Source organism: Petaurus breviceps, unplaced genomic scaffold (genome assembly GCF_028583685.1).
Source record: "Petaurus breviceps papuanus isolate PSGF00001 unplaced genomic scaffold, PetGlider_PUasm1.0 98, whole genome shotgun sequence".
Classification (NCBI taxonomy): domain Eukaryota; kingdom Metazoa; phylum Chordata; class Mammalia; order Diprotodontia; family Petauridae; genus Petaurus; species Petaurus breviceps.
This window is the reverse complement of record NW_027187460.1, coordinates 4,389,036-4,415,022: the sequence shown is the minus strand read 5'-3', so window position 1 is coordinate 4,415,022 and position 25,987 is coordinate 4,389,036. Positions and strand designations below refer to the sequence as shown.

Here is a 25,987-nt window from a genome sequence, read left to right as displayed (position 1 = left end):
TGTGTGTGTGTGTGTGTGTGTGTGTGTGTGTGTGTGTGTGTGTGTGAGTGTGTGTGTGCTATGGGTTGAGTTTAAACCTATGGGTGTTCTGTGGGTATTTCAGGGATATTTAAACTCATTTTCAAATCTATATGAGCATACATCTTCATTCTCGTGTGTGAATTTTGTGCCTGTGAATGTGCTGTTAATGAATTTATGTTTCTTGTTTGTATGTGTGCATAACAGGCAGCATGATACATGGCATGCTTATCAATAGACCTTAGTTCTAGTTAAGATTTGGAACCTTAGTTTCCTATGCCTGTACAATGGGGGTAACACTCCTTGCCCTGCTGACCACACGGAGTTGTTGTGAAAGCATTTTGGCAAATGGGTGTAGACTGCTGAATGCCTGTTGTTCTTTCTGTTGCCTGGTTTAAATGGTGAGAGTTAGGCATTCAAGGAATGGCTGGCCCAGGAAGGCTTCCTAGAAGAGATTGGATTGGGTGGGACTTTGAAGGATAGGTAGGTTAGGGCTGAGTGGAGCTTTGTTTCTGTGGGCTTCAGTCAGCTGAATTAGACTTTGGCTGAAATCAGTTCTGGCTATCCCCTGGGCTGTCTCTGGGCAGGTAGGGAGCTGTTTCCTTGGCTTTTCCTACCCCAGGGAGGGGGAGGATAGGGAGGTGCTTAGGCCTTAGATCCCCAGAGTCTCAATCAAGTGTGCTGAAGCTTCATCAACAAGAACAGGAAGGTATTTTATGTTCCTGGTTCCCTGATAAGAGAGGGTGCCTGTTTCCCTCCCAGGGAAAGCTGGAGAATCTACCATGGAGTCCCCTCAGCAGGTCACTGGCCAAATTGGAAGTAGGACCCAGCTAGACCGACCTCCATGCTCCCCATCTCTCAGCTCTGGGCATTTTCTCTGACTCTCCCTCATGTCTAGGATACTCTCCTTCCTCATCTCCCCCTGCTGGCTTCCCTGGCTTCCTTCAAGTGCCATCTCAAATACCATCTTCTAGAGGAAGCCTTCCCCAAGCCTTCTTAATTCTAATGTATCCCCTCTGCTAATTATTTCCTATTTCTCCTTTATGTAGCTTGTTTTGTATATAATTGTTTGGATGTTGTCTCCTCGCTTTAGATTTTGGGCTTCTTGAGGGCTGGGACTGTCATTTGCCTCTTTTTATATCCCTAGCTTAGCATAGTGCCTGGGACATAGTAGGTGCCTAATAAATGCTAGTTGCTATAATTTATTGATAAGGGCAGCTAGATGGTCAGGTTTTGATTCCCTCTCTCTCAGAGCACCCCCTTCCACATAGCCCTTAGACAAATTGTCATCTTCATGGAAGGACGAGAACACCTGCCAAGCTTAATATTATGATTCATTTACCTGAGGTTCACCGGCTAATTGGTCATTTCTACAATGCTATGCTCATTCCCAATCAGCAAGCATCTTGATGGCCAGTGACACTGACTTTTCCTTGACTTGGTTCACAAATCTGCAGGTGATAAAAAGCTAGGAGCAGTAGCTACTGCTCTCCCTGATGGAATTTAGAGCCAAAAAACTCTCTACAGGGGGGAACATTGGGCCAAATTGAATAAGATGAATTTTAGCAAGGATAAATGTAAAGTTTTACACTTGGATTAAAAAAACAGTCAGCATCACAAATGCAAGTTGGGGAGGGGGAATGTGGCTACATAAAAAAGTTCTGAAAAAGATCTGAGGGAGTCTGGTAGGAGATGAGTATGAGTCAGCAATGTGCTTATAACTTCCCCCAAACTTTGGGATCTTAGGCTGCACTGCAGAGGTAGAGAGTCCAGAACAGAAGGGAGATGATGGTCTCATTATACTCTGCCTTGGTCAGGTCTAGAGACCACATTTCAGGAAGGACATTGATGAATCTGGAGAGCACCCAGGAGTGATGCCTAGGGTATTATGAAGACCTTGGAGCTCATGTGATGTGAAGATTTATTGAATACGCTGAGGATATTGAACCTGTAGGAGAGAATACTTAAAGGGAACATGATAGCCTTCATCATTTTTATGAGGGACTTATTATTTCCCATTTCTCCTCTATGTAGCTTGTTTTTTATATAATTGTTTGGATGTTGTCTCCTCGCTTTAGATTTGGAGCTCCTGGAAGGCTGGGGCTGTCATTTGTCTCTTTTCATATCCCTAGCTTAGCATAGTACCTGGGACATAGTAGGAAGACAGGGATGTTTGTGGAGGAGGGGTTAGACATACTTTGCTTGGCCCTATAAGGAGGAACCTAATAGTGCTGGGTAGACATTGTAAAGTGCAACATTTTGGCTTCATGCCAAAACTTCTTAGCAATTATGGAGTGGGTCGCCATGGAAGGTTATGGGTTCTCCATCACCAGGAGGCCCCTCACTACTAGATGCTCCCTTCCTCAGCAGATTAGATGACTGCTTGTTTACGGGTATGATAGAGAAGATTTTTTGGTCAGGTACAGATTAGTCAGAGTGGACCATGAGGCCTTTCCAGATCAGAGAGCGTGTGACTCAGATAATACCTCTTTTTAGAAGCCTTTTTGGACAGCCGTGCTCCAGCTGCTCCAGGGAAAAGGGATGATCTCCCTTAGTTCTGTCAGCAGTTTGCCTGGACCTCTCCTTTTCCCCCATCACATTATAACATGTACCATAACTTATTTTTGCATACAGGTTGTATTTTTCTATTATACTGTCAGCTTTTTGTGTATAAGGTCTGTTGTTCTTTTCTGTGTAGCCCCAGAGTCTAGCACAGGGTCCTATTCATAGTATTTGTTAATAATAATAACATATTTCTTGAATTGAATTGAGTTGACTAAAATGTTAGCATTAGAAGGTACACTAGGGTTCAGCTGGTCTACGGATCTCTGGAAGGAGAAGGATGTCTTTTTTTAAAATAGAGAATTCCCTGTTTGTTAGGTTGAATTATTCCAGTTTTTTGAGGTGATGGTAACCCCATTTTGCAGCAAGATGGATGTGAGTTAGACTTCAGGAAATCTTGAAGTCCCAACTAAAATCCTACCTTCTACAGAAGTGCCTGGCACTTAGTAGGTGCTTAATAAATGTTTATTGATTGATTGAGGAAACAAGGCCAGATGAGTATTCCTTAAAGGAACTCCAGATGTTTACCTGGAGAAGAGAAGATTTGGGGCACATATAGCTGGATGCGTGCATAGAAGGCAGAGAACCTGCTTGGGTTGCAGTCATGGTTCTGCCACTCACTTATTAACTATGTGTCCCTCTCTCAGCCTTTGTTTCTTGATCTGCAAAGTGGGGTTAATAATACTTATACTACCTTCTATCACAGGATTGTCATAAGGCAAGTAAGTGTTTTGTAAATTGTCTTGCTCTTTAAAAATGTGAATTGTTATTCTTGGGAGTAGTATTTAAAAGGCCCTCATGGGGACCCAGGGATTAGACTGATTCTCACTGTCCCCAGAGGACAGAGAAGGAATGGACAGAGAAGACTGATTGAAGCATATGGGAAGAACTGTGGATATATGGAGAGAATCCTCGATTTGGAGTCTAAGGGATCAGTGTTTGAATCCTGACTTGGAACCTTGACTCTGCTGTAGGTGATTTTGGGCAAAGTGACAGACTAAGACTGCCATCTGTGATCTATAACCTCTCCTGCTTTTTGCCTCCCCCCACCCTTATTTCTTTCTCTATGGGCTGTATGATCTCGGTAATTATTCTAACCCTAGAACAAAGCCAGCTAGGTGGTACAGTGGAGAGAGTGGTTGACCTGGACTTAACAGAACATGAGTTCAAATCCAGCTTCAGATTCTTACTAGCTGTGTGACTCAAGGTAAGTCACTTAACCTTTCTGAGTCTCAATTTCCTCTTCTGTAAAAAAAAAAAAAAAAGAGGTTAAGTGACTTGCCCAGGATCACACAGCTAGTAAGTGTCTGAGGTCAGATTTGAACTCAGGTCTTCTTGACTCCAGGTGCAATTCTATTTACTATATTACTTGGGTGCCAGGAAAAAGAGAAAAAAGTCAGTAAAAGCAACCAAACAAACCAAACCAAAATCTAAAAAGACTGAAAGTATATGCAGTGTTCACACTTGTGGACTTCTTGCCTCTGCAAAGGAGTGAGGAGGGGAGAAGAAGTCATGTCTGTTAATGGATCCCAAGCATTAGCTTTTTCAGTCCCCACATCGCTCAAGTCTTGATTCCCATTGAGCCAAAGTCTTCAGATCTGTTTCAGACCAAATTTACCAAGGTTTTTTTTTTTTTACAATAACTCTGTGAGTTCAATAGTATGAATATCATGACTCTCATTTCACAATGAAGACAACAGACTTAGCTAAGGTAAAAGGGATTTGCCCATGGCTATTAACTCCATTGACTGCAGGAGACAAGATATGCCTACTTCTGAGCATGGAGGGTGCCCAGCTGGAGGCTATGATATGGACCTTCAGAGGTTGCTCCCATTCCTACATTTGGACTGACCAAGCACTCTTAATTTTCCCAATTGATCTTTTCTCTTTTCTGGCCCCCCACCCAGGACTGGCCTTTTGATGATGGAGCTCCCCCTCCTGGCAAGATCGTGGAAGACTGGCTGAACCTGCTGAAAACCAAATTTTTTGAAGACCCTGGCAGTTGTGTTGCTGTCCACTGCGTGGCTGGCTTAGGGAGGTGAGTCTGAGGGACCCAAGAGAGGGAGAGTGTCTAGGGAACCACACCACTGCGGCCCCACTGGGAGGCTTTAGGCTAGATGGGAGGAAGGGCTCGCAGTAGGAGGGGCTGAGGTTTAGACACAAGGAAGGACTCCCAAACCATGATAGTTGTCAGACTCTGGACTGAGTGACTTGGTAGACTCTCCAGCACTGGAGAGTTTCAGTCTCTCCTTATAAATACATCTTCATTGGCTGCCACCAATAAGAAAAAATTTCTGTCTGTCATTGAGAATTCTTCATAGTGTCTACGCTTTTGGTCTGTTGATACAGCCTGGGATTGCATTAGTATTTCCTGACTGTCACATCACACTGTTGATTCACACTGAAATTATCATTAAAACCTGGAGTCACAATGACAGAATCTTAGAGACCTCTGAGGCTGTCTGGTTCAGCCCTTCCTTAAACCCATCCAACCTTCATTTGAAGACCTTTCACAAGATGATTTTTGTGGCATCTCCCCTGTCCTGTACTAGTGAAGGTAATTTGTTTTGTGCCCCATTGTAGGGGCACCAAAATTACAATCATCCTCAGTAAGTTTTATTTTACTATTTTTGTTGTTCTGTTGTTTCAGTAGTGTCTGACTCTTCATGACCCCATTTGGGGTTTTCTTGGCAGAGATATTGGAGTGGTTTGCCATTTCTTTCTCTAGTTTGTTCTACAGATGGGAAACTGAGGCAAACGGGATTAAGTGACTGGCCTAGGGTAACACAGCTAGAAAGCATGTGAGGCTGTATTTGAAGATGAGTCTTCCTGGTTCTATGTCCAGTGGTAATATCCACTGGCACTGTGGTGTGGTGCAAGGCATGCTGTACTTTTGGAGTTAGGGGGCAAGGTTTCAGATCTCATTACCCCTGCTCACTACCTGTGTGACTTTGGATTATTTACTTAACCTCCCGAAACCTAATTTTCCTTATCTGTAAAATCAAGGGGTTAGAGAAGATGCTATCCAGATTTAAGTCACTGAGCTATGTTCAGATCTTCTTCATATTAGGTTTTTTTCATCTAATGTATTCTCTCTTCCTCCCATTTTGAGGATATCACCTTGATGTGTCTTGTGGTATAATTACTGGAAGGGATTTAGAGTCAGACGACCTCAGTTTGTATCTTGACTCTCTTTTGTTAGCAACAAGCTGTTCAATCTCTTTGGGTTATCTTTTCCTCATCTATAAAATGAGGGGTTTGGACTGCCTGATCCCTGAGGTGCTTTCCAACTCTGATCCAGCTTGGGATCTGATAATCTTTTCACCCAGCAAAAGAGAGGGGGAAAGCAAATAAATGTTAAGTCAGAAAAGATTTAAGTACCTATTGTGTGTTGGGCCCTGTGTTCTGGGGACTAGAGTTGAGGAGGGTGGGGCAAGAATCCAAGATGTATAAGACCCTGTCCCTGCCCTCATGGAGCTGACAATACTGTAGTGGAAATAAAGATAGTGGAAAAGAGATAGGCTTAAGAAGGGATAATTAAATTAGACACTATATGATAACCTCCTAATGTAACTTTTAAGACACTGTATCTCAGTATAAAATACAACAGTGTCTCAATACAAAATGAGGATATCCTTGTCCCACATGGACCCTAATCAGATCCCATATGAAATATTGTGTTTACTTCTGGGTGCCAAATTTGGGGACTGCCAGTTGACAAACTGGAGCATGTTCAGAGATGGGCAATGGGATGGATGGAGGACTAGAGAACTTGGCATCTGAAGATAAGTAGAAGGAACCAGCGATGTTTAATCTGAAGGAGGGACTTTTGGGACACAGGATCACTGCCTTCCTGTATCTGAAGGGCTATCTTATGGAAGAGGGGTTAGATTTGTTTTGCTGTGGCCCTAGCTGGCAGAACTAGGAGCAGTCGTGGAGTGGCAGATTTCAGGTCAATGCAAGCAAGACTTTCCCTAACAGACATGCCCCAAAGTGGAGTTGACTGACTTAGGAGGTAGTGAGTTCCCTTTCTTTGGAGATCTCTGAGTGTAGGGTAGAGTCCCATTTATCATGGATCCTGTAGAAAAGGTAGAGTTTGGACATTTATGAGAGTCTCTTCTCATCTAGAAATTCCCTGATTCTATGAATGATACAGATTCCCCCCCCCCCCCCATTGTAGGTACTCAGAAGAGGGAAAGATCAGTGTAATCTGGGTGGGCAGTTAAGACTAGAGAATGTGGGCTCAGAGCTGCTCCTTCAAGAATTAGAGCCAGATTCATGTGAACAGAAAACAAAGGAGGAAGGTAAAGGATAGGGAGGGGGAAAATCTACTTTCTAAACAACTATATTATTAAAATCTCCAGGGAAATCCTGCCATGAGAAAGCTCATCTGGGCATCTGACCTCTTTCATCTAAAGGATGGAATCACCTTTGTACCCCTCTACCACTGTCTCCAAACACTTGGCCTTCCAGAGTCTATAGTAGACTCTTTCCATGCCCAGCTATATTTGAGTAATAACGGCGCACTATCATAGGCTCCTGTTTATAAACTGGCCTTTTTTGCAATGTCTCTGTGTGGTAGATAGTCCAAGAATTGTTATCTCTATATGCTGGTGGAGAGACTGAGGTTCACGGTGGAGGGTCACACTGTTTGTAAGAGTTGGTATTGGGATACAGCCGAGGCCTCTTGGCTACAAAGTTCAGGTCTACTCCAACATACCAACTTTTGGTTTGATGGGCTAAGTTGGGAGGGAGAAGGTTGGAGGGCTCTCCATCACCTTTGGCAATAACTCCCATCCCTATCCATCTCCTAGGGCTCCTGTCCTTGTTGCTCTGGCCCTGATTGAGAGTGGGATGAAGTATGAAGATGCCATCCAGTTCATTCGACAGTAAGTGCCCAGAAACTTTTTTCTTTCTTTCTTTTTTTTTGGTGGGGGAAGGGTCCCATTTTCTGTTATAGGAGTCAGATCCATAAGGCAGTGAGGTCATTTCCAAACCATCTTTCCTCTTAGAACCTCCCAACACATAATCCTGTGGGGAATGAATATGGAGAAATTTTTTGCTCCGTGGATGAAGTATAAAAGATTGCAGCACTGTCTGGCCAGAGGAAAGGACTTTTTACCCAGATAGTTCTAGTATCTCTACCTTGTTTGACCTTCATGGATCCCTGGCTGGCCACTGGGGCCTTTTTAGTCCATGGACAGTTACCACTTTCCATTTTATCGATTCAGAAACAGCAGCTACAATAAAAAACTGAGGTCTGAGGCCCAGAAAGATTCATTGACTTGCCAAAAGTCACACAGCTAGCTAGCTTGGACCAGGAGGACAGGTCATGGGGGCCATGGCTCCCAACTTGTACTTTGACTGTCTCACATAGCACATTGTAGTAATTCCTGTTCTCCATTTTATAGAAAGGTCACAGTGGAAGTAGGTAGGGGGGAGTTGAGATAGAGCTTCAGGGTGGGGGGAACAGAGAGAGGCTCCTAGCCAGGCTAGGAGCCAAGGACACTTGTACTGTGAAACCTGGCTCCAAGCATGACTTTGCTATGTGACCTTGAACAAATGGCTCTTTTCTCTCTGGGCCTTAGCATTGTATTATTGCAAAGGTACATCCCTACCCCCATAGCAATTAGTGACAGGTTGTTATTGTCACCTTTTACCATAACCACAGAAATTAACTCTAGCCTTACAAAAATTAGTCACAGGCTCAATGGGAGATTTATTCCTTGCCCCAGTCTCCATCCCTCCAGATTCTTTATTTCCTAGGGCTGTAGACTATGCCATCTGAGGCTTTTTGAAAGGAACCAGGGATGGTTAGCCTTGAGAAGAGAAGGCTTAGATGACTGGCCTCTTCAGGTATTTTAGGGGCTGGCATATGTAGGAGGAAAAGGACAGAACTAGAAATAATTAGTGGAAATTGCAAAGAAGATTTAGTCTGAGTGTAAAGAAAAAACTCTTTAATAGTCATAACTGTCCAGAAGTCAAATAGGAGTAGTGAGTTGCCTCTTACTGATAGTTTTCTGTTGGATACTGTTAGATTGCTCTCTCTCTCTCTCTTTCTTTCTCTGTCTCTTTCTGTTTGTCTATCCATCTGTCCATCTATCTGTCTATCTCTACCATCAAATTCTGTCATCTCTTCCTCTCTCTGTCTGTGTCTGCCTCTGTCGGTCTCTCTTTCTCACTTGTAAGGGATATTCCAGGAGGCATTCTTCTTCAGGAGCAGATTGGACCAGGTGACATCTGAGGTCCCTTCTGACTTAGAGAGTCTGTCATGTAGGTAGGCAGATTCTGGCGTGATTCAGACTCTGCCACTGTTTTGCTACGTGGCATTAGAAATTCCACTTTTCCCTCTCTGGCCCTTAATTTCCTACTCTGGAATATAGGGAGCATAATCCCTGCCGTCCTAACCTCACAGTCTTTTTGTAAGGATGAAATGAGTCTTGTTTTATTTGAAAAGCTAATCAGGGCTCTGCCGGTATGAGGGATTGCGAGTATTTACAGACAGCGTTGCCAGGGCTGGCTTAGGAACGCAGCAACAGTTGCTCTGGGGATCCTTGGGGACCCCAGGTGAGCGTTCCTGTGAAAACACCTGAGTGAAGATTAATTGGAGTCATAGAATCTTGGAGCTGGAAGGAATCTTGGAGGTCCCTATAGTTCAGCCCTCCCTTCTTCCTTACCAATGTAGAGGGAAACTTTGCTAGAGTGGTTTCAGTGGTTTGGGGAATGGAGATATGAGAGGATCGGCCAAAGGGATGTTACCTGGAAGACTTGAGAAGTATGATGTGACACCTTGCTTCCAGCATTTGGAAGATTGTTACCTAGAGGAAGGAACAGACTTGCTCTCTTTGGCCCCAGAGGGCAACACTAGAAACATTAGGGTGGGGCGGCATGAGAAGAGTTGTTGGGAGATAGGTTTAGGTTTTCCTAACAGTTATAGATGTCCCAAAGTCAGTCCCCAAGCACTTATTAAGCACCTGCTGTATGTATTACTAAATATGGGGATTCATAGGGGCGGCCAGGAAGCACAGTGAGTAAGAGCACTGGCCCCAGAGTTGGGATGACCTGGGATCGAATCTGGGCTCAGACACTTAGCACCCACCCAGAAACACCTGGCCGTGTAACCTTGAGCAAGTTACTTAACCCCGATTGCTTAAAAAAAAGAATAAATATGGGGATACAAAAAAAAAAGGTGGTAAAGGTGATGTGGTCTGCCTGGGAAAAAGTAGTGAGTATATCCCTCTGAAGTTCTTTTTAGTGAAGGCCTGGTAACTGTTTATCAGGCATTGAGCTGAGAGGATTTCTGTTTGAATATAGTTGGAATTAAATATCTTTTAAGGCCCATGCCTTCTAACTCATGAATTGGTGATTCTGGGCCTCACAGATACTATCTTGTTAACCTGGGGGATGAGGGGTGAGTGGGGGTGGGGTGGCTATTTCAGGCCCTTTTCATTATTGACTTCTCAGATTACTCTGAAAGTTCTTACCATTCTAGGAGATACTAAATTCCTTGAGGTGGGGCAGGGACCATTTCTTATCTAGACTGTATTCCCCTAAGGCCTAACATAGGGCTCTGTACATAGAAAGTGTACCACCCTCATGGCCTTCAAATGATACAAGGGTGTTGTGTAGCCATTCCCTGACCTTCTGCTCATGCTATTTTATCACTGACCTTCTAAACTCTGGGACCCAGAACTGAGTCCAGTACTCCAAATAGAGTCTGGTTATACAGGGGAAGACTCTTGCCCTCCCCCTCTTGTTCTAGATATGACTTGTCTAGGCTAAGTTCACTTTCCTTCCCTGGATGGAAATAGAGGCTGGAGGAAAGGGAATGGAGGAAGAATGGAAAGTGGACTTAGAAGCAAAATCAGGGAATTGGAACAGATAATCTGTATCATTCCTTCCCTCTCTAAAGCCTATGGTCCAGTTAGAGGCTGTGGGGAATACTAAAGAGAGCAGGAAGAACCTGGATTCAAATCCCAGCTGATGTGGATTATCTATGTGACTTTGGACATGACATTTACTTGTCTTAGCCTGTTTGCTGATCCTGTAAGAGTGGAGATAATATAAATGATACTTTGCTTCCTATAGACCTCACAGGACTGTGGTAGAACAAGAGATTTGTGAACCCTAAAGAAATCTCAATATAATTATTGTACTCTGACTTGGGATTGGGCTTTGGTGGAGAAATCCTCATGGCCAGAGGGAAGGGCTGGGGTTGGGGGAGTGATTTTTCCCTTTCATAACCCAGGAGAGAACAGACCTTTTAGGCTAACTGATGCCCAAACCCTAAGTACTTCTCCAAAGTCGTTCTCCCTGGTGCTAAAAGGATCTCATGAAAAATCTCCCCCTCTTTCCCCATGATTCTGAGGAGCTTTTGGGATTTGGACTTGGGACATCCCTGGGGTGTCTTGGCTAGCCCCGGGGATCCTGTGTGCACTATCCCAGGGGCTAACTTGTTTATGCTACAAGAAAGTAGACTGGCTCCCACAGGCCTCATCTAGTTAGGGGTAGGTGAGAAGAATAGAGTACCTGTAGGCACTGAGTATTGGGGAAGCCCATGGGTCTAGGCTCCTAGTCTGCCTGTCATGTACAAAACACCCGATGATGTGAAAATGAGACAGGGAGGCCTGTCACTGAACGTGGGGTGGCCTGGCACTTACTCTGGCCCTGGGGGAAGTCTGGGACAGAGGATGCCAGTCTGTTCCTGGTTAGTCAGCAAAGGCTTCCTGGGGAAGAGTCAGGGTTTTGAGAAATGATGTACACTCAGCAGGATGCTCAGTAATATCTTGAAAGTGGAAAGAATAAAATTTTTAACCTCCAATCTTGTATTATTCATACTTACATGATTAGCCTGATATATTTTATTCCAACCTCTTAATTTTAATGGAGTAAATCCTTTTGCATTAAATATGTTTCCTGTAATTACCACATTCATGGAGTTCATTATTTAATCCATCCTGTAACTTTTTCTTTTGGTGGAGAGAATTCAGCCCATTCACATTTATCACAATAAGTTTGTAGAAAATTATGGTTCATAACCAAGAAAAGCTTGATCTGACCCTCAAAACACACTTAAGAAAATTGAAAAAGTGAAAAAAACTTCTCTTCTGCAGTCAGGTCAGAAGTTCAAACAGCAATTGAATTAAATTTTTAAAAAGCTACTTTTTTGTCAATTGAAGTCAATATGTTAAAAAAAACTCTGGGATTCATAAAAGGAGGATGAAATGTGCATAGAAACAAAGGCTTTTGCAGCAGTAATATCCACTCGCAGTGCTTCGTGACCTTAAGGTCAGTCCATTGGAGCCCAGACTCTGGTAGGTCACCCTCAGCCAGGTGGGCTTCCAGCATGGGCCCAGGGACAGACTGTGTGTGCTTTGTTCAAGGATGAGCCTCTCCAGGTAGAGTTGCTTATCTCTATAGGACTGGCCGTGGGGCAATGAATTCTTTAGCCCCAGAAATTCTTGGAGAATGAGAGGCTATTTTGGAAGTAGAAGGAGGATCTGGATGAGAGAAACGAATAATCATAGTGAAGATGATAACTACCCTTTTTTAATAATGCTTGAAGGTTTGCAAGATGTTTTACGTTATTTGATTCTCACAACAACCCTGGGAAGTAGGTGCTGTTATTATCCCCATTTATAGAGGAGGAAACTGAATCCAAGAGAGGTTAAGTGACTTGACCAGGGTCACACAGTAAGTGTCAGAGGCAGGATTTGAACTCAAGTTTTCCTGCCTCCCAAGTCCTGGGCTCTTTTGATTTACTATGCCACCCAGGCTGCCTCTAAATCTTGGAAATTTGGAGTCCTTGAAATCCTAGAACAGAAACTCAGATACTTGTTACCAGGTCCAGGGCAGATATGTTGGGGATCGGTGGTTTGTAGGTGGAGGCCAAATAAAGACAGCAAGTGTGCTGTTGGTGTAGTGAGGGAGGGCAACGGAAAGTCCTTTTACCTGTACGTGTAAATAAGTGAGCATGCTGCTCTGCATGAGTGAAAGGACATCTGTGGGGGCACACGAGTGCCTAGAGGTGCCTGCCAAGGTGCATTTGTGTAAGGACCTACACATTTACGCATGTATATATTTGCAGGAAATTGTCGGGGAGCAGGAGAGGTCGTTTTAGAGTCAAGACCTGAGTTCAGGTATCAGCAGCATTACTACAGCTGTATGGCTATGGACAAGTCATTTCATCTTTTAGACTTTTTCCATCTGTAAAATGGGGTGATAGTATTTTGCATTGCCTACCTCACAAGGTGGTTATGGGAAAAGCCTTTTGTTAACTGTCTTGTGCTATAGAAGTAGGAGTGTGTGTGTGTGTGTGTGTGTGTGTGTGTGTGTGTGTTTGTAACTGTGGGATGAACACACATCACGTCAAGGTTCTAAAATTTTCTCTGACAGCAGCCCATCTGCTCTTTAGTAGATAAATTTGAGAGTTTCCTGGTGCTCGAGAGGAAGTGACTTAGCCAGGGAGGGTCCCCCAGCCAGTAAGTGCCAGAGGCAGGGTTTCAGCCCAGGTCTGATGACCTGATTCCAAGTCCAGACTCTGCCTATTAAGCTCTGCTGGCAAACACATTTGTACAGACAGGAGTCTCCATATAGATGTCCATACAATTATGCACATGTACAAGTTCATGCCTGCGTGTGTACATGTACGTGTGTGTTTGTCCATTCAGGTAGAGGTGTGGCAGAAGTTGTAAGCCACAGAATCCCACAGCTCATAAATATAGGTTTGATCCCAGGCTCCTTCTTCTTAAGTCTCGTCCGCTTTCCACTCCAGGATACTGTGATGCTGCCTTACTTACTAGATGAGTGTATCTCTACACGCACATGTGTAGGTCCGTATGTGCATGAAATCTGATTTGCGTAGGTGGCCTCTCTGCTTGCTGAACTCCTAGGCTGGCTTGACCATAGAAGAAACTGAGGTCCAGAGAGTTGGAATGATTAATCCAAAGTCATACAGGTACTAAGTTTCAGAGTCAGGATTTGGTCCCAGGTTCTTTCTCCAAAACCAGTGTTCATTGCCTAGCATCCACAGCTTCAGTGGCTTGTGGTATCAGGCTAGGCCCCCCTCAGCTCCCTGTGCCCCTCACCCCAAGCTCTGGGCTATTTGCCCATTCCAGAGGTTCTCAGTAGTGCCATGATCTGAGCCCAGCCTCAGATCCAGACTCTTAGTGGCCCCTCCAGGACCAGGTGGGTGAAACTGGAAATCCCTACTCCCATCCCACCCCCGTTGCCCTCCTTGCAGGGCAGACACTCACTCATCCTCTCCTTTCCACACCCACCTTCCACTCCAGACAGATCCTCCTCTAGTCTTCTCACAGTCATGCAATGTCAGGCTCATTCCTACCCTTACATTGGCTTATAGGATTTAGAGCTATTAGGGACTTTAGAGATGATCTGGTCCAGCCCCCTCATTTTACAGAAGAGGAAACTGAGGCCCACAGGGATGAAATAACTTTTCCAAGGTCACTCCATCCCACCAGCACCAGCTTAGCTGGCACCTCCTCTAGAAAGCTTTCCTTGATTCTTTTGGCCCACAGTGACACTTCTCCCTTCTGGCTACAGTCCTATTGTGGTCTCCCATTCTTTGAACCCTGACTCCAAGCCAGGATCTAAGCTCTTGTGGACTGGGCCTAGGACTTCTCTTCCTCCTCTCTCCTTCCCTTTGTGCTTTGAAGGCCACATAGTTATAGGTGGGAATGAAGACCATGCTGATTAGTTTTGCTGGCTGACCAGCTGGGTCCCTGTCTGTCCATTCATCTTGTCCTTTTCCAGCTGACCTACTTCCTTTCCTCTCCCTTTCTCCCCCCAGGAAGCGAAGGGGTGCCATCAACAGCAAACAACTCACGTACCTGGAAAAGTACCGGCCAAAGCAGAGACTCCGATTCAAGGACCCACACAACCACAAGAATAAATGCTGTATCATGTAACCTCGGCAGCCTCTCGCCAAACACACACATACACCTGCCCCTTCACAGACCGACTCTGACTCTGACACTCACACTCTCTCTCTCTCTCTCTCTCTCTCTCTCTCTCTCTCTCTCTCTCTCTCTCTCTCTCTCTCTCTTCCTCTCTTCCTCTCTTCCTCACTCTCACTCTCATATATACACATACACAGCCTGCCCCTCACATGCAGGCTTGGATGGTTCAGTGGCTGAAGATTTGGATAAAAAGGACACTGGCAGATTTTTATTCCTCCCCAAGTGAGGCATTCTCTCCTCTCCTTTCTTGTTTGGTCTCTCTTTTTTCTGTCTCTGCTGTCTTTGTTCTTGTCTCGTCTCATCTTTGACTTCTGACCTCTCATACCTTCTCTATAACCTCTTCCCTTCTCTCTCCTTTTTTTACTTTTCATTCTTTCAGACTTGTTTTCCTTCTGTCTTCTCTCTCCACTCTTCTTCCCCTTCCCCAATGTTGTGATCTCTATTTCTCTTTCTCTGTTTTTGCCTTTGTTTCTCTCTGTTTCTGTCTCTCCTTCCTCTGAAACTATTTCTGCATTCGGGGCAGGAAGCCCATCCGCTTCCAGTGGCCCCAGCCTGTCCCTCCCCTCTCTGCCTGAGGGACTCAGCCCAGTCTGGCAACCTGCTTTTGGGGGTGTGCTTTTGTTTTCTTTTGGTTTGGTTGATTTTTTTTAAGTTCACTTTTCACTCCTCCACTATCTCCCATTCAGCCCTCCATCGTACCCCCACCTCAGCCTTTTGTCATCATCACCTTTAAATTATTGGACTTTTTGAGGCAAACCATTGTTCCAGAAACTGAAATGCAATAAAAGCCTAACCTGTGGCTGGGCTCTCTGTGCAGGAGGGTGAGGAAGCCCAGGCAGTGCCAACCCAACCTGGTCTTGGCTTCCAGGCTGCATCCCCTGTCCCCACCCCTCCCATGCCCATCCCCAAGACCCTAGGATTGGGAAACCCACTGGGGAGATGGCCATGGGGTTGTCCCTACATGTTGCCTTCCCATTCAGCCTTCTGCCCTTGCTGGGGGCTGGGGGTGAGTCCCTTGTTAGATGGGCTTGGAAGTCACTGCCTTCTCCCCCGACACCCCCCCTTCCCTGAGTATTTCCTCAAGTGTTAGCAAGCCAATGGCTCCCTGAGCACTAAAGGGTCCAGTCACTGGCAGCACCTTGTGGTTGGGCCTGGGAATCACATCTTCTGAAGAACAGGATAAAGCATCGCGGATGTCTAACTGGAAAGGACCTTGAAGGCCATCTAATCTAACCCCCTCATTTTACACATGAGGAAACCAAAACCCAGGAAAGCACAGTGACTTGTCTGAGGTCACGTATTCCATCTCTGGGCTCTTTTTGTCTGAGGCAAGGGGCACGGTGTATGTTGGACCAGAATGGAGCTCAGTGCTTTTATAGTGGGGAGATCTAACAATAAACAGTGGTAGTAGCCCACTCATATGTCCATGTGAAATACAAGGTGAAGGGTGGGGGAGAAAGAATGCTTCTGTGGAGCACAAGAGATAACTTCAGCCAGGAGTTGACCCTTGCTCAGATTAGGTGCTTGCTGAATGTTATTTTGGACCTTCCCTCTTGTCCTGTAGTGGAAAGAGCTGTTACTTAAAAGACCAGGGTTCTGGGTTTAGCTCCTCCACTGACTGTGTGACCTTGGGCAAGTAATTTTCCTGTTCTGGGCCTCCCATAAAATGAGAGGGGTTGAACTATAAAACTCCTGTGGTCTCTTCCAGCTTCAAAATTTTGTGGTTCCCTCTAGGACCCCTCTAGCTTTCTCACATCCCTGCACAGCCCAGAATTATCTTTGAGGAAGGATTCGTTTTCCAGGCCTGGCCACAGGTTCACATGAATGAATGGGCCCTAAGGTGCCTAGACAAGAGGCAGATGGAGTTGGTGGTTTTGTCTAAAACCTGAGAAACTTGAGGATGGAGTGGCTGTGCCAGACTTGATCCTGGGATGCTTTCAGTGCCTTGCACACAGTAGGTGCTTAATAAATATTTGTTGAATTGAATGAAATTGAATTCATCCTCAGACCCAGCCTTCCCAGCCCTGGGGTCTGCAGTGGGAGGGATTGAAAAGGGATTGTAAAAAATGGCAGACTTGTTTGGCCCCAGAGGAAGCACAGTAGGGAAGTTCACAGAATCCCAGAATTTCATGGTTAGAGATGACCTCTTAGGCCATGGAGTTCAGCCCGTACCGAGGGCAGGTTTCTGAATTTCCTTGGGACTGCATTGAGTAGAATGCCCCCAAGTTAGTTACCTGCCAGCTTTGGGTCTATGGTCCTTGGAATCCCCACTATAATTCACCTAGTCCCAGCTTGAAGACCCAATGTGGGTGTCTCCCCAAGGGATCCCACTGTTGGATTCCTTTAATTGTTGGGAAGCGTCTGACATCGAGATGAAATTTTTCCTTGGGCAGCTTGCTTCACTTCCATTCTTCAAACCCTTCACATAATTGTGTATAACTGACCACGTGCCTCCTTGGACCTTCTCCTTTTCAGGCGAAACATTCCTAATTCAGCTCATTCTCATGATATGGACTCTCTGCCTCCTGGATGATCCCCAGCATATCAATGGCCTCTCTGAACTGTGGGGCCCTGGTTCCCCAGAGAGGGAGATTTCAGATCCGTGTGGAGAGCTCGTCAGAGCATGGCTAGGTCATTTAACCTGTCTCTGTTGCACCCTCTGGAGAACTGCTTTGGAATTGCAGCCTTACTGGGTAGCTAGCTCTCCCTGTCTGTCATTGGAACTGAAATTCCCCACCACCACGAAAGGATTGAACTCCAGGATGAGTCAGCAACTAAATTAAAATTCAGCAAACATTTATCAAGTACTTATTGTGTGCAAGACTCTGGGGACACATAACAGTGTGTCTGTTAAAAGCAATATTTATATAGCACTTTACAGAATTCAACTCAATTGATTGACACAGCAGCCCTGTGGAATGAGGTATTACAGGTACTGTTCCATTTCACAGATGAGGGAGGAAACTTAAGGCCAGGAGGAGTTAAATCAATGACTTGTCCATGGTCACACAGCTAGCAATGTTAAGGGGGATTCAAATCTAGGTTTCTCCTGATTTGAGTCCTGTGATATTCCTGTTATTATTAATTATTGTTAATTACTTTTTACTTGGATCTGTGATTTGATTGCTTAAGGGATCTCCTAGTTGAGAATTACTACTGACAATCCAAACTGGCAACTCTTCTTTGACTTGTAGCCTGGAGTGTTGCTTGGGGGTGTTTGGAAAGTGAAGTGACACTTCCAGGGTCACAAAGTTTGTGTCAGCAGTCAAACTCAGACTAATGCTGTCTTTCCACAGCACCATACTTCCTCTCTTTCCCATTACAATCACACTGCCAACAATAGATATAGGGAGACTCAAGTACAAGAAGGTAGGCTGGGGAGAGGGCTACAATTATGAAGTTTTAAGCAGAGAAGTTTCATAAATGATGGGGCTTCTCCACCTGAGCCCTGGAATTATGGTGTGTATGGATGTAAAGGGAGTGACCTAAAAAGAAGGCACTTTTCTCTGAACAGAGCAATATGTAGGTATGTGAGCCTGTGTCCTGAGGGGAGTGTTTCTCTTAAGCTAGTAACAGCCTCAAGATAACTTCTTGGGATGGCCTCCAACTCCCAGTATTCCTTGGAGCTGCCCATGTGCCAGCCCAGGTTACTTTCTGGTTGAACAATTGCCTTCAGGGCCTTGAATCACATTCCAAGGAAAACTGACTTAGCCTTGGTGTATTTTATGTTTCCAGGGGTGGGAGAAGGGAGAATCTCCTTCAGTTTTATGTCCTTTACTTTTGCCAGCCTTATTCCTTCTTCCTTCCTACACATACGTCTTAGTGATTCCAGTGGTCTGAGTTTGAAGATACCTCAGAAAACAAGTTCAATGCCTACCCAGGCAGCTGGCCTCTTTACAAAATCCTTGACAAGTGTTTGTCCATTTTGACTGGAAGACTCCCAGTGGTGGAGATGCCACGTTGTCTAGAGGTGGCCTGTTCTATTTAGGACAGTTAGATCCTTTAGTATCTAACTCCCACCTCAGTAACTCCTGCCCTCTGCTCCTTGCTCTGACCCCTCTCCCACCCTCTACCATGTTGAACAAGTCAGATCTCTCTTACCAAGAAGAACCCTTCAGATGAAGCTATTGGGTCCACCTGACGTCTTTTTCAGGTGAAACTCCCCCAGTTTTCAAGCAAACCTATAACGTGACCTTCAGTGTTGTCATCCTGAATGTACTCTAATCTCCTAAAATATGCCTGGAGCTAAGCATATCAAACCTCCCTAATCTTGGACCCAGTGTCTGAGATGGTCTTGGCTTTACTGGATGCCATGTTGCACTGTAGATCATGAGAATCCCAAGATCCTTTTCAAATGAATTTCAACTTAGCTGTGCCCTCCCCTGCCATCTTGTGTTTGTAAGTTGATTTTTTTGAAGTTCTGAAGGCTTTACATTCATTTCTATTATCATATTAGATTTGACTCTACTGTTTTAGCCTGTTGGCATCTTTTTTGGACCCAGATTGATGTTGGAGCATTCGAGCTCTTTCATATTAGAGCTTTGCATATTTGTAAATTGGATGAGCATAGCATGCTGTTCAAGTAACAGTTTTTTTTTTTTTTTTTGCTGGACCTGTAATTCCATTGATAGACCCCCAGTGAGCAATTCCCTCTACTAGTATAAGTAGGAATGTTCTCTGCAGGTTATAGTCTTAGAATGTTGCCTGGGGAATTGAGAGATTGTGACTTCCCAGGGTTGCACAGCCAGTATATATGTCAGGCAGGATTTGAACCCCAAGTCTTCCTGACTCCAAGGCCAGCTTCTCTATCCATTATATTAAACATAGTGCTAAATAGCACAGCAACAAGCACAAATCCTTGGAATACTCCACTAAAGCACCACTTTGAACCATGAGGAGCTATATTCAACCTGTTCCAAAATCCACCAAACGATACCACTTCTTTTATCCATTGGGAAAACATGAGAGACTTTATTAAATACTTTGCTCAAATCCAGATAAATTATGTCTACAGAAGTCCTCTGTTCTACCAGTCTGTTAACACTGTCAAAAATATTTTTTTATAAAGAAAATAATGTTGAGTTGCATAACATGTTCTTGATGAAGTCATGCTGACTTTTGTTGATCATCACTTCCTTTTCAAGAATGTCTCGAGCCATCCGTTTAACAATTGTCTAGGATTTTGTCAGAAATTAAAGTCGAGCTCCCTGGTCTATAATTTGCAGATTCCATTCTCGTCACTTTTTGGAAAATCGGAACATTTCCCCTTCCCCAGTCTTTTAGTGTCTACCTTCTTCTTACAGCCTTTCCGAGATCACAGGTAGTGGCTCAGCTGCAACATTTGTCAATTCTTTGTGTACCTTGGCATCTGGTCCTGTTTGAACCTGGTGACTTGAACTCAGTAAGAGAAGTTAGTGGCTCTCATTTTTATTCCTATTGTGCAATTTAGCTCTCTATTAGTTATTTTTATTCTGTGTTTTCTGGCCCAAAGGAACATTGTCTTTGGCAGAGAAAATTGGCAAAGTAAAAAATTAAGTAGCTCATACCTTATTCTACTGGTCCCAATCAGTGGTCCCTACCCCTTTTTGAACCTATTTTTTCCTCATACATATTTAAAAAGAACTCATTCTAAGTACCAGTGCTTTTTCACGGTCTTATAGGACTGTGTCATGCTTTAGTATTTATTCATCACTGAGCAAAAAGATCTTGGCTCTAATATTCAGAGAGTCAGAGATGGAAGGGTCATCTAGCCCTCATCCCAGAGAAGAATGGACCTACTGCTCAAGGTCACCCAGGTAATGCATGGCCAAACTGGGACCCTTACTGCTAATTATTAGTGGCATGATTTGGGGTCAAATTACTCTTTTAGAGTTTATTGGTAAAAATGAAATAATCCCTGCCTTGCCTGTCACACAGGGCCTTCCTGAGGAGCAAAAGAGATGGTGTGTGCGTGTGAAAGCACTTTGTAGCATCTGCCCTGAATAGAAAATGTTATTGCTTCATTCAGGGGAAAATTATACCCACATGACACTTTCTCTGTTTTCCAATCTGACTTCAAAATTGGGGTCAGGGGGATTGTACCTTGCAATTATCTCAGGGTCATATTGGGCTAAAATTTCAAGATGCACCAAGGTTTCAAACTCCCTCTTCCTGTTAAGGTATTTGTTACATTCTATATCTATTCAGCCTTCGATTATGTTTCACGTATATTCGCCCTAGTTATCTTGCTCTGCGGCTGCTTCTCACTTCTTCCCACTTGCAGGAGCGCTTACTGGACAGGACCTTCAGAGACTGTGCCCCCTTCTCTGGAGGAATGACTCCATTCTGCTGAATTGTCCTGATTAACGAAAATGAAAACTCACCTAACCTTATGTCTGGACTACCCCAGACCATGCTTCATATCCATCTACCCTGGACAGTTTTCCATCTGCCCTGCTATTCAAGGATATCCCTTCCTGCCCTCTACTTCTTGCTTGAGGAATAATAATTAAATCAGTACTATCATTGTTTCTGGGAAGGGGGTAACAGTCAACTGCCCTATGGTTCCACTAACTTTCTATGACCCCTAGACCAAAACCCCTGCTCAAAGGCATCACTTCATATGTGCTCTCTTCCCCATTAAAATATCAGCCCTTGGAAGGCAAAGACTGCATCACTTTTGAATTTGTATCCTCAGTACTTATCCATAACGCCTGGCATACAAATGTCACTTAGTTTTTTTTATTTGTTCATTCATTCATTCATCCATCCATTCATTCATTCATCCATCCATCCATCCTTCCATCATTCATGACCTCATCTTATTCCAATTTTCCTTACATCTTTAAAAATTTAACTTGGTTGGAGACCAGTCAGGAGAGGTGGAGACCCTTCAGGTGCAGAGAACAATAGAAGTCAAGGTTCAGAAAGGACAACATAAGGCAAAAGCAAATTGGTTGCAAAGAAGGTCCTCAGAGGGGAAGCTGGTTGGAATGGGCAGGGCTTTGACTTTATCCTAGAGGCAAAATTTCCTGAATGTCATACACACATGCATCAAGTCATGGGATCAGGGGTTTAAAGGATAAACCTAGAAGTCAACTAGTCCATTCTCATTTCACTGATGAGGAAACTGAGGCAAGGGAGGTTAGGATAACTCATCCAGGGTCACAACAGAAGCAGAATTAGAACCCAGGTTCTGTGACTCCAGAAAAAATAAAGTCACTGTCCCAAAAGATTTAGTGTAGTTTTCAGCTTTAATAAATTCAGAAGTATAAAGGCTACAGACTTATAGAAAACATCATTTGAAATTTAATTTATTTAAATTTCTTTTAAACTTATGCAGCTTTGTGGATTTTGAATTATACATTTTTAATTTTAACAGGATTACATACCCTGTCATTGTACATTATAGTATTTGGTAGAATAACACTTTCTTAGACTCATGGATTGGTAGAAAAGGCCCTCTTGCTTGGCCCCCTCAGGTACTTGATCTAGATCCATTAGACTTTTATTTTTGTGGAGTCATGTGAAAACTGCTATGTATGCATCAAAATCTCATTTTTTGGATGATCTTACGGCTAGCATCACAAATGCAATCCTTTCAGTCCCTGAACAGCAGTTGATAAAAGTACTTTTCTTATGAATTTTGAAAACAGTCTGAACGTCAAAATTTTAAAGATGGAAAGAATTACCCTTTCAGATGTTGCTCTCTAAAGTTTGTAGCATTTATATTTCTGAAGTTATTAAAATTCACAGCTGCATTAAGACTTTTGGGATACCGGGTATATGAGGACACATGCACATGTAGCCGCAGAGTCTTATACATAATGTGCCATACAAGGCACATGATGAAGTTAAATACACACAGAGCCACAACCACTCAGACCTGCGTGCAACAATCCAGCACACAAACACATCTATGAGGCTTCACTTCCTGGGCTTCTCCCCATCTGTAAATGAGGAGCCTTCAGGCTTTCACTGACTCCCTCACCAGAGAGTCTCAGCGGGCCCAGCATTGTTCCAGATCTCTGTTACACAGTGTGTGTGTGTGTGTGTGTGTGTGTGTGTGTGTGTGTTCCCTGGATGACTGGGGATCGGAGCCTTCTTAGGCAGGGCCACTGGTGAGGTGCCTGGGCTCAGATGGGCAGAGCTGTGGCCATACAACCTGAAGGGTGAATGTGGGCTTACTTTTACCACTCCACTACGTCATTTTTCTCTTTCTCTTTCTCCCTCCCCCTCTCCCTTTCCCCCTCAGCCTCCTCCCTGTCCTCTCCCCATCTCCCTCTTTTCTTCCCCACCTCTTTCCCTTTTTCTTCCCCTCCTCTCTCCCTTTCTCTTCCCCTCCATTCATCTCTCCCCCCCCCCCCAGACCTTCCAAGTCCCATCAGAAAATAGCTCATTCCCACTGAAGCAGATAACACTTGAACTTGAAGAGGCCTCAGAGAGCCCGTGGAATCCCCTCTTACAACTTCTCTGACAGGGGCTAATTCAGCCTCTGCATTTGTGTTTCTATCGACAGGGAACTCATTACCTAACAAAGTGGCCTGTTCCATTGTGGACAGCTCAGATTGTTAGGGCGCGCATAGTTACAGGAATTAGAAGAGACTTTAAGAATCCTCTAATTCTAATCTCTTCCCTCATTTTTCCGGGCCCACCCCTCCCCCCTCCCTGCCTCAGATGAAATGTCTTGTCCCAAGTCACACCCACAGGTAGAAGCCAAGCTAGAACTGAAGTCTGGTCCTCAGATTTTAGATTTAGTTATCTTTTCACTGTGTTCCTTTACCTCATTACACAATAGAACTGAAAGCTACCTGTCTGTGACAGTCCATTGCTCCCAACTCTGCACTTTGGTATCAGCAGAAAAGTCTCATCTTTCTTTCTAGTCCATGGCCACCCCTTTCTCCCAAGTCCCAAGATCCCTTCAGTTCTATTCAACAAATGTGTTAAGTGCCTACTGTTTGCCTGGTACTGTTTTGTAAGCACTAGGTACATAATCCTTGCCCACACAGAGCTGACTTTCTTCTAGGGAGGATGGATCCATGCTTATAGATAAGGAAAACAAGAATTAATTTAAAGAGGGATGGGGGGAGGTTAAGTGAAGGCTTCGTGGACAAGGTAGCACTTGAACTGTCTTAAAGCAAGATCAGGATTTTGAGGGCTGATGGTGAGAAAGGGTCTAGGATTAATCCTACATTATGAACCTGAGTGGCATGGAGGATTAGTGCCCTCAGGAGCAAAAGAGAAGCTTAAAGAGGAGGGAAGATGATGAATTTAATTTGGGATGCTGTGAATTTGACATGTTGATAAGATATCAACATGGAGATATCCGGCAGGTTTTTGGCATTGGGAATCATCTGCAGAAATATAATTCAGCCCAAGAGAGTAGATGAGATCATCAAGCTAATAATAAAGAAGGAAGGTTTAAGACAGAGCCTTGAGAGATATCCACTCCTAGGGGACTTTGTTGTTGTTCAGTTATTTTGGTTGTAAGTGTCTCAGGAATGATTTCAACTCATGAAAATGAGTCTTGTGGATTCCAAGCCCAGTGCTCTATGCACTGCACCACCTAGCTGCCCCTCCTAGGGGAGAGGAGATGGCTAATAAAGCTGCAAAGGAGACTGAGAAGGAGCAGTCAGATAGGTAGGAGGAGAACCAAGAGAGAACATCAGGTAAGACAAGAGAGGAGAAGATATCCCAAAGGGAGGCAGGCGGCCATCGGTGCTAGATGATACAGAGAAGTTAAGTAGAATGAAAACCAAACCAAACCAGCCATTTGCCATTAAGAGATCATTGGTAACTTATGAAAGAGAGATTTCAGTGGAGTGGTGGGCATCAACCTTGGAGGCAGAGGGTTAACCTCATATGGTCTGGTCTCCCCTCTTCTTTTTCCTCTATAAACCCTCAACTCATCACTGCCCTAAAACGTATCACCCAGAACTGAAATAATACTTCAGAAATTGTCTGACAAGGGTAGAAGATTGTGGAATTATTACCTTTTACCTCTGGACATTAATGTAGCTTGAGTTTTACTAATTTTAAGCTTTTCCTGAAATAAGAGTTAGTTAAAAAAATTCATGTTTCTTGGTACAGGGGTAGTGAAGAAGTAGTGGACAGAGTGTTGGGCTTGGAGTCAAGAAGTCTTGGTTTTAAATCTCCTTTCTAACACTGGCTTTGTGACTGAGCAAATCACAACTAACTACTAAGTTACATTGGCTGAGATCTGCTTGGCCGAGAGTATAGGAGGTAGGGGTGTGTTAGCATGTTCCTACATCCAGAACTCCCCGTGTCGATCCTTGCTGTATGTCTGGGATTCTTGGAAGACTGATATGAAGAATTAAATTTCCGTTGTTCAATCATGTCTGACTCTGTGGCCCCATTTGGGGTTTTCTTGACAAAGGTACTGGAGTGGCTTACCGTTTCCTTTTCTAGCTCATTATACAGATGAGGAAACTGAGGCAGAGTTAAGTGACTTGCCCAGGGTCACAGCTGCTAAGTGTCTGAGGCTGGTTTTGAACTCAGGTCTTCCTGACTCTAGACCCAGTGTGCCAAAAGTTTCTGGTCCCCTTTAATTCAAAAGGGGAATGGTGGGCATGAGAACACTGCAAAACACTGCCAATTCAGAATTGTGCTGGAGAAGCAGCATAAAGGATGTCATCAGAGAGATGAACAAGTGGAAAGGGAGGAATAATTATGGGAGGGCCTCATGCTACTCTGCTAGCTGTGTTAGGCAAAGAGATCTCCTGGAAGGTCCCTAGGATGTTGGCTGGTGACCTCAGGAAGATTTATGGAAAGATGTGGATGAGAGTTGCCCAGGATGATCTGGGCTCATGAAACAAGAACCAGGCAGCTTTTTAAGCCCCTTTGTTATACTGTTGGCCCAACAACAACAGTAATAACAATAGCTTGTATTTCTCTAATCCTTTAAGGTATATGACGTTCTTTCTTCGTAACAATTCTTTCAGGAAGGCAGTGTAAATATTATAGATGGGAAAACAGGCCCACAGACAGGGAGTGACTTTCCCAGAGTGAGCAATCATCCAAATAATATTTCCTGGAAATGAGATTAGCTGTGACCTGTGCAAGGAACAAAGGATTTCGGGGCCTCAGATTTCTCAGGTGTAAAGGAAGTTTTTAGGACGATCAGGGAATGTTGATTACATTCTGACAGGAACCTGAACATCTGAAAAACAACTAGTTAATCCAAAGAAAGGATTCTTGACCTTTTTTGGGTCGTGGACCCCTTTGGCAGTCTGATGAAGCCTATGGACTCCTTTTCAGAATCATGTTGCTAAGTGCATAAAATGGGATAGTTAGAATTACAAATGAAAACAATTATATTGAAATACAGTTAAAATACTAAAAAAACAAAACAAGCTCATGGATCCTCTGTTCTCTAAGGACAATGGCAGAGAGGAGGTAGTGAGGCTATGTGGTAACCTATAGGAGGAAAG

The 25,987-nt window shown here is 44.1% G+C and overlaps 1 protein-coding gene across 1 annotated transcript in view; it reads left to right on the top strand.

Moving 5' to 3' along the window:
• PTP4A3 (protein tyrosine phosphatase 4A3) overlaps window positions 1-19,776 on the top strand; it is a 153,029-nt gene extending 133,253 nt beyond the window's left edge. Inside the window, exons 5-7 of the mRNA XM_069081357.1 lie at window positions 4,488-4,618; window positions 7,395-7,469; window positions 14,390-19,776. Coding sequence (XP_068937458.1) covers window positions 4,488-4,618; window positions 7,395-7,469; window positions 14,390-14,507 — 324 coding nt within the window. The 3' untranslated portion in view covers window positions 14,508-19,776. The remainder of the gene's footprint in view (window positions 1-4,487; window positions 4,619-7,394; window positions 7,470-14,389) is intronic.
• Window positions 19,777-25,987: the final 6,211 nt, after the last annotated feature.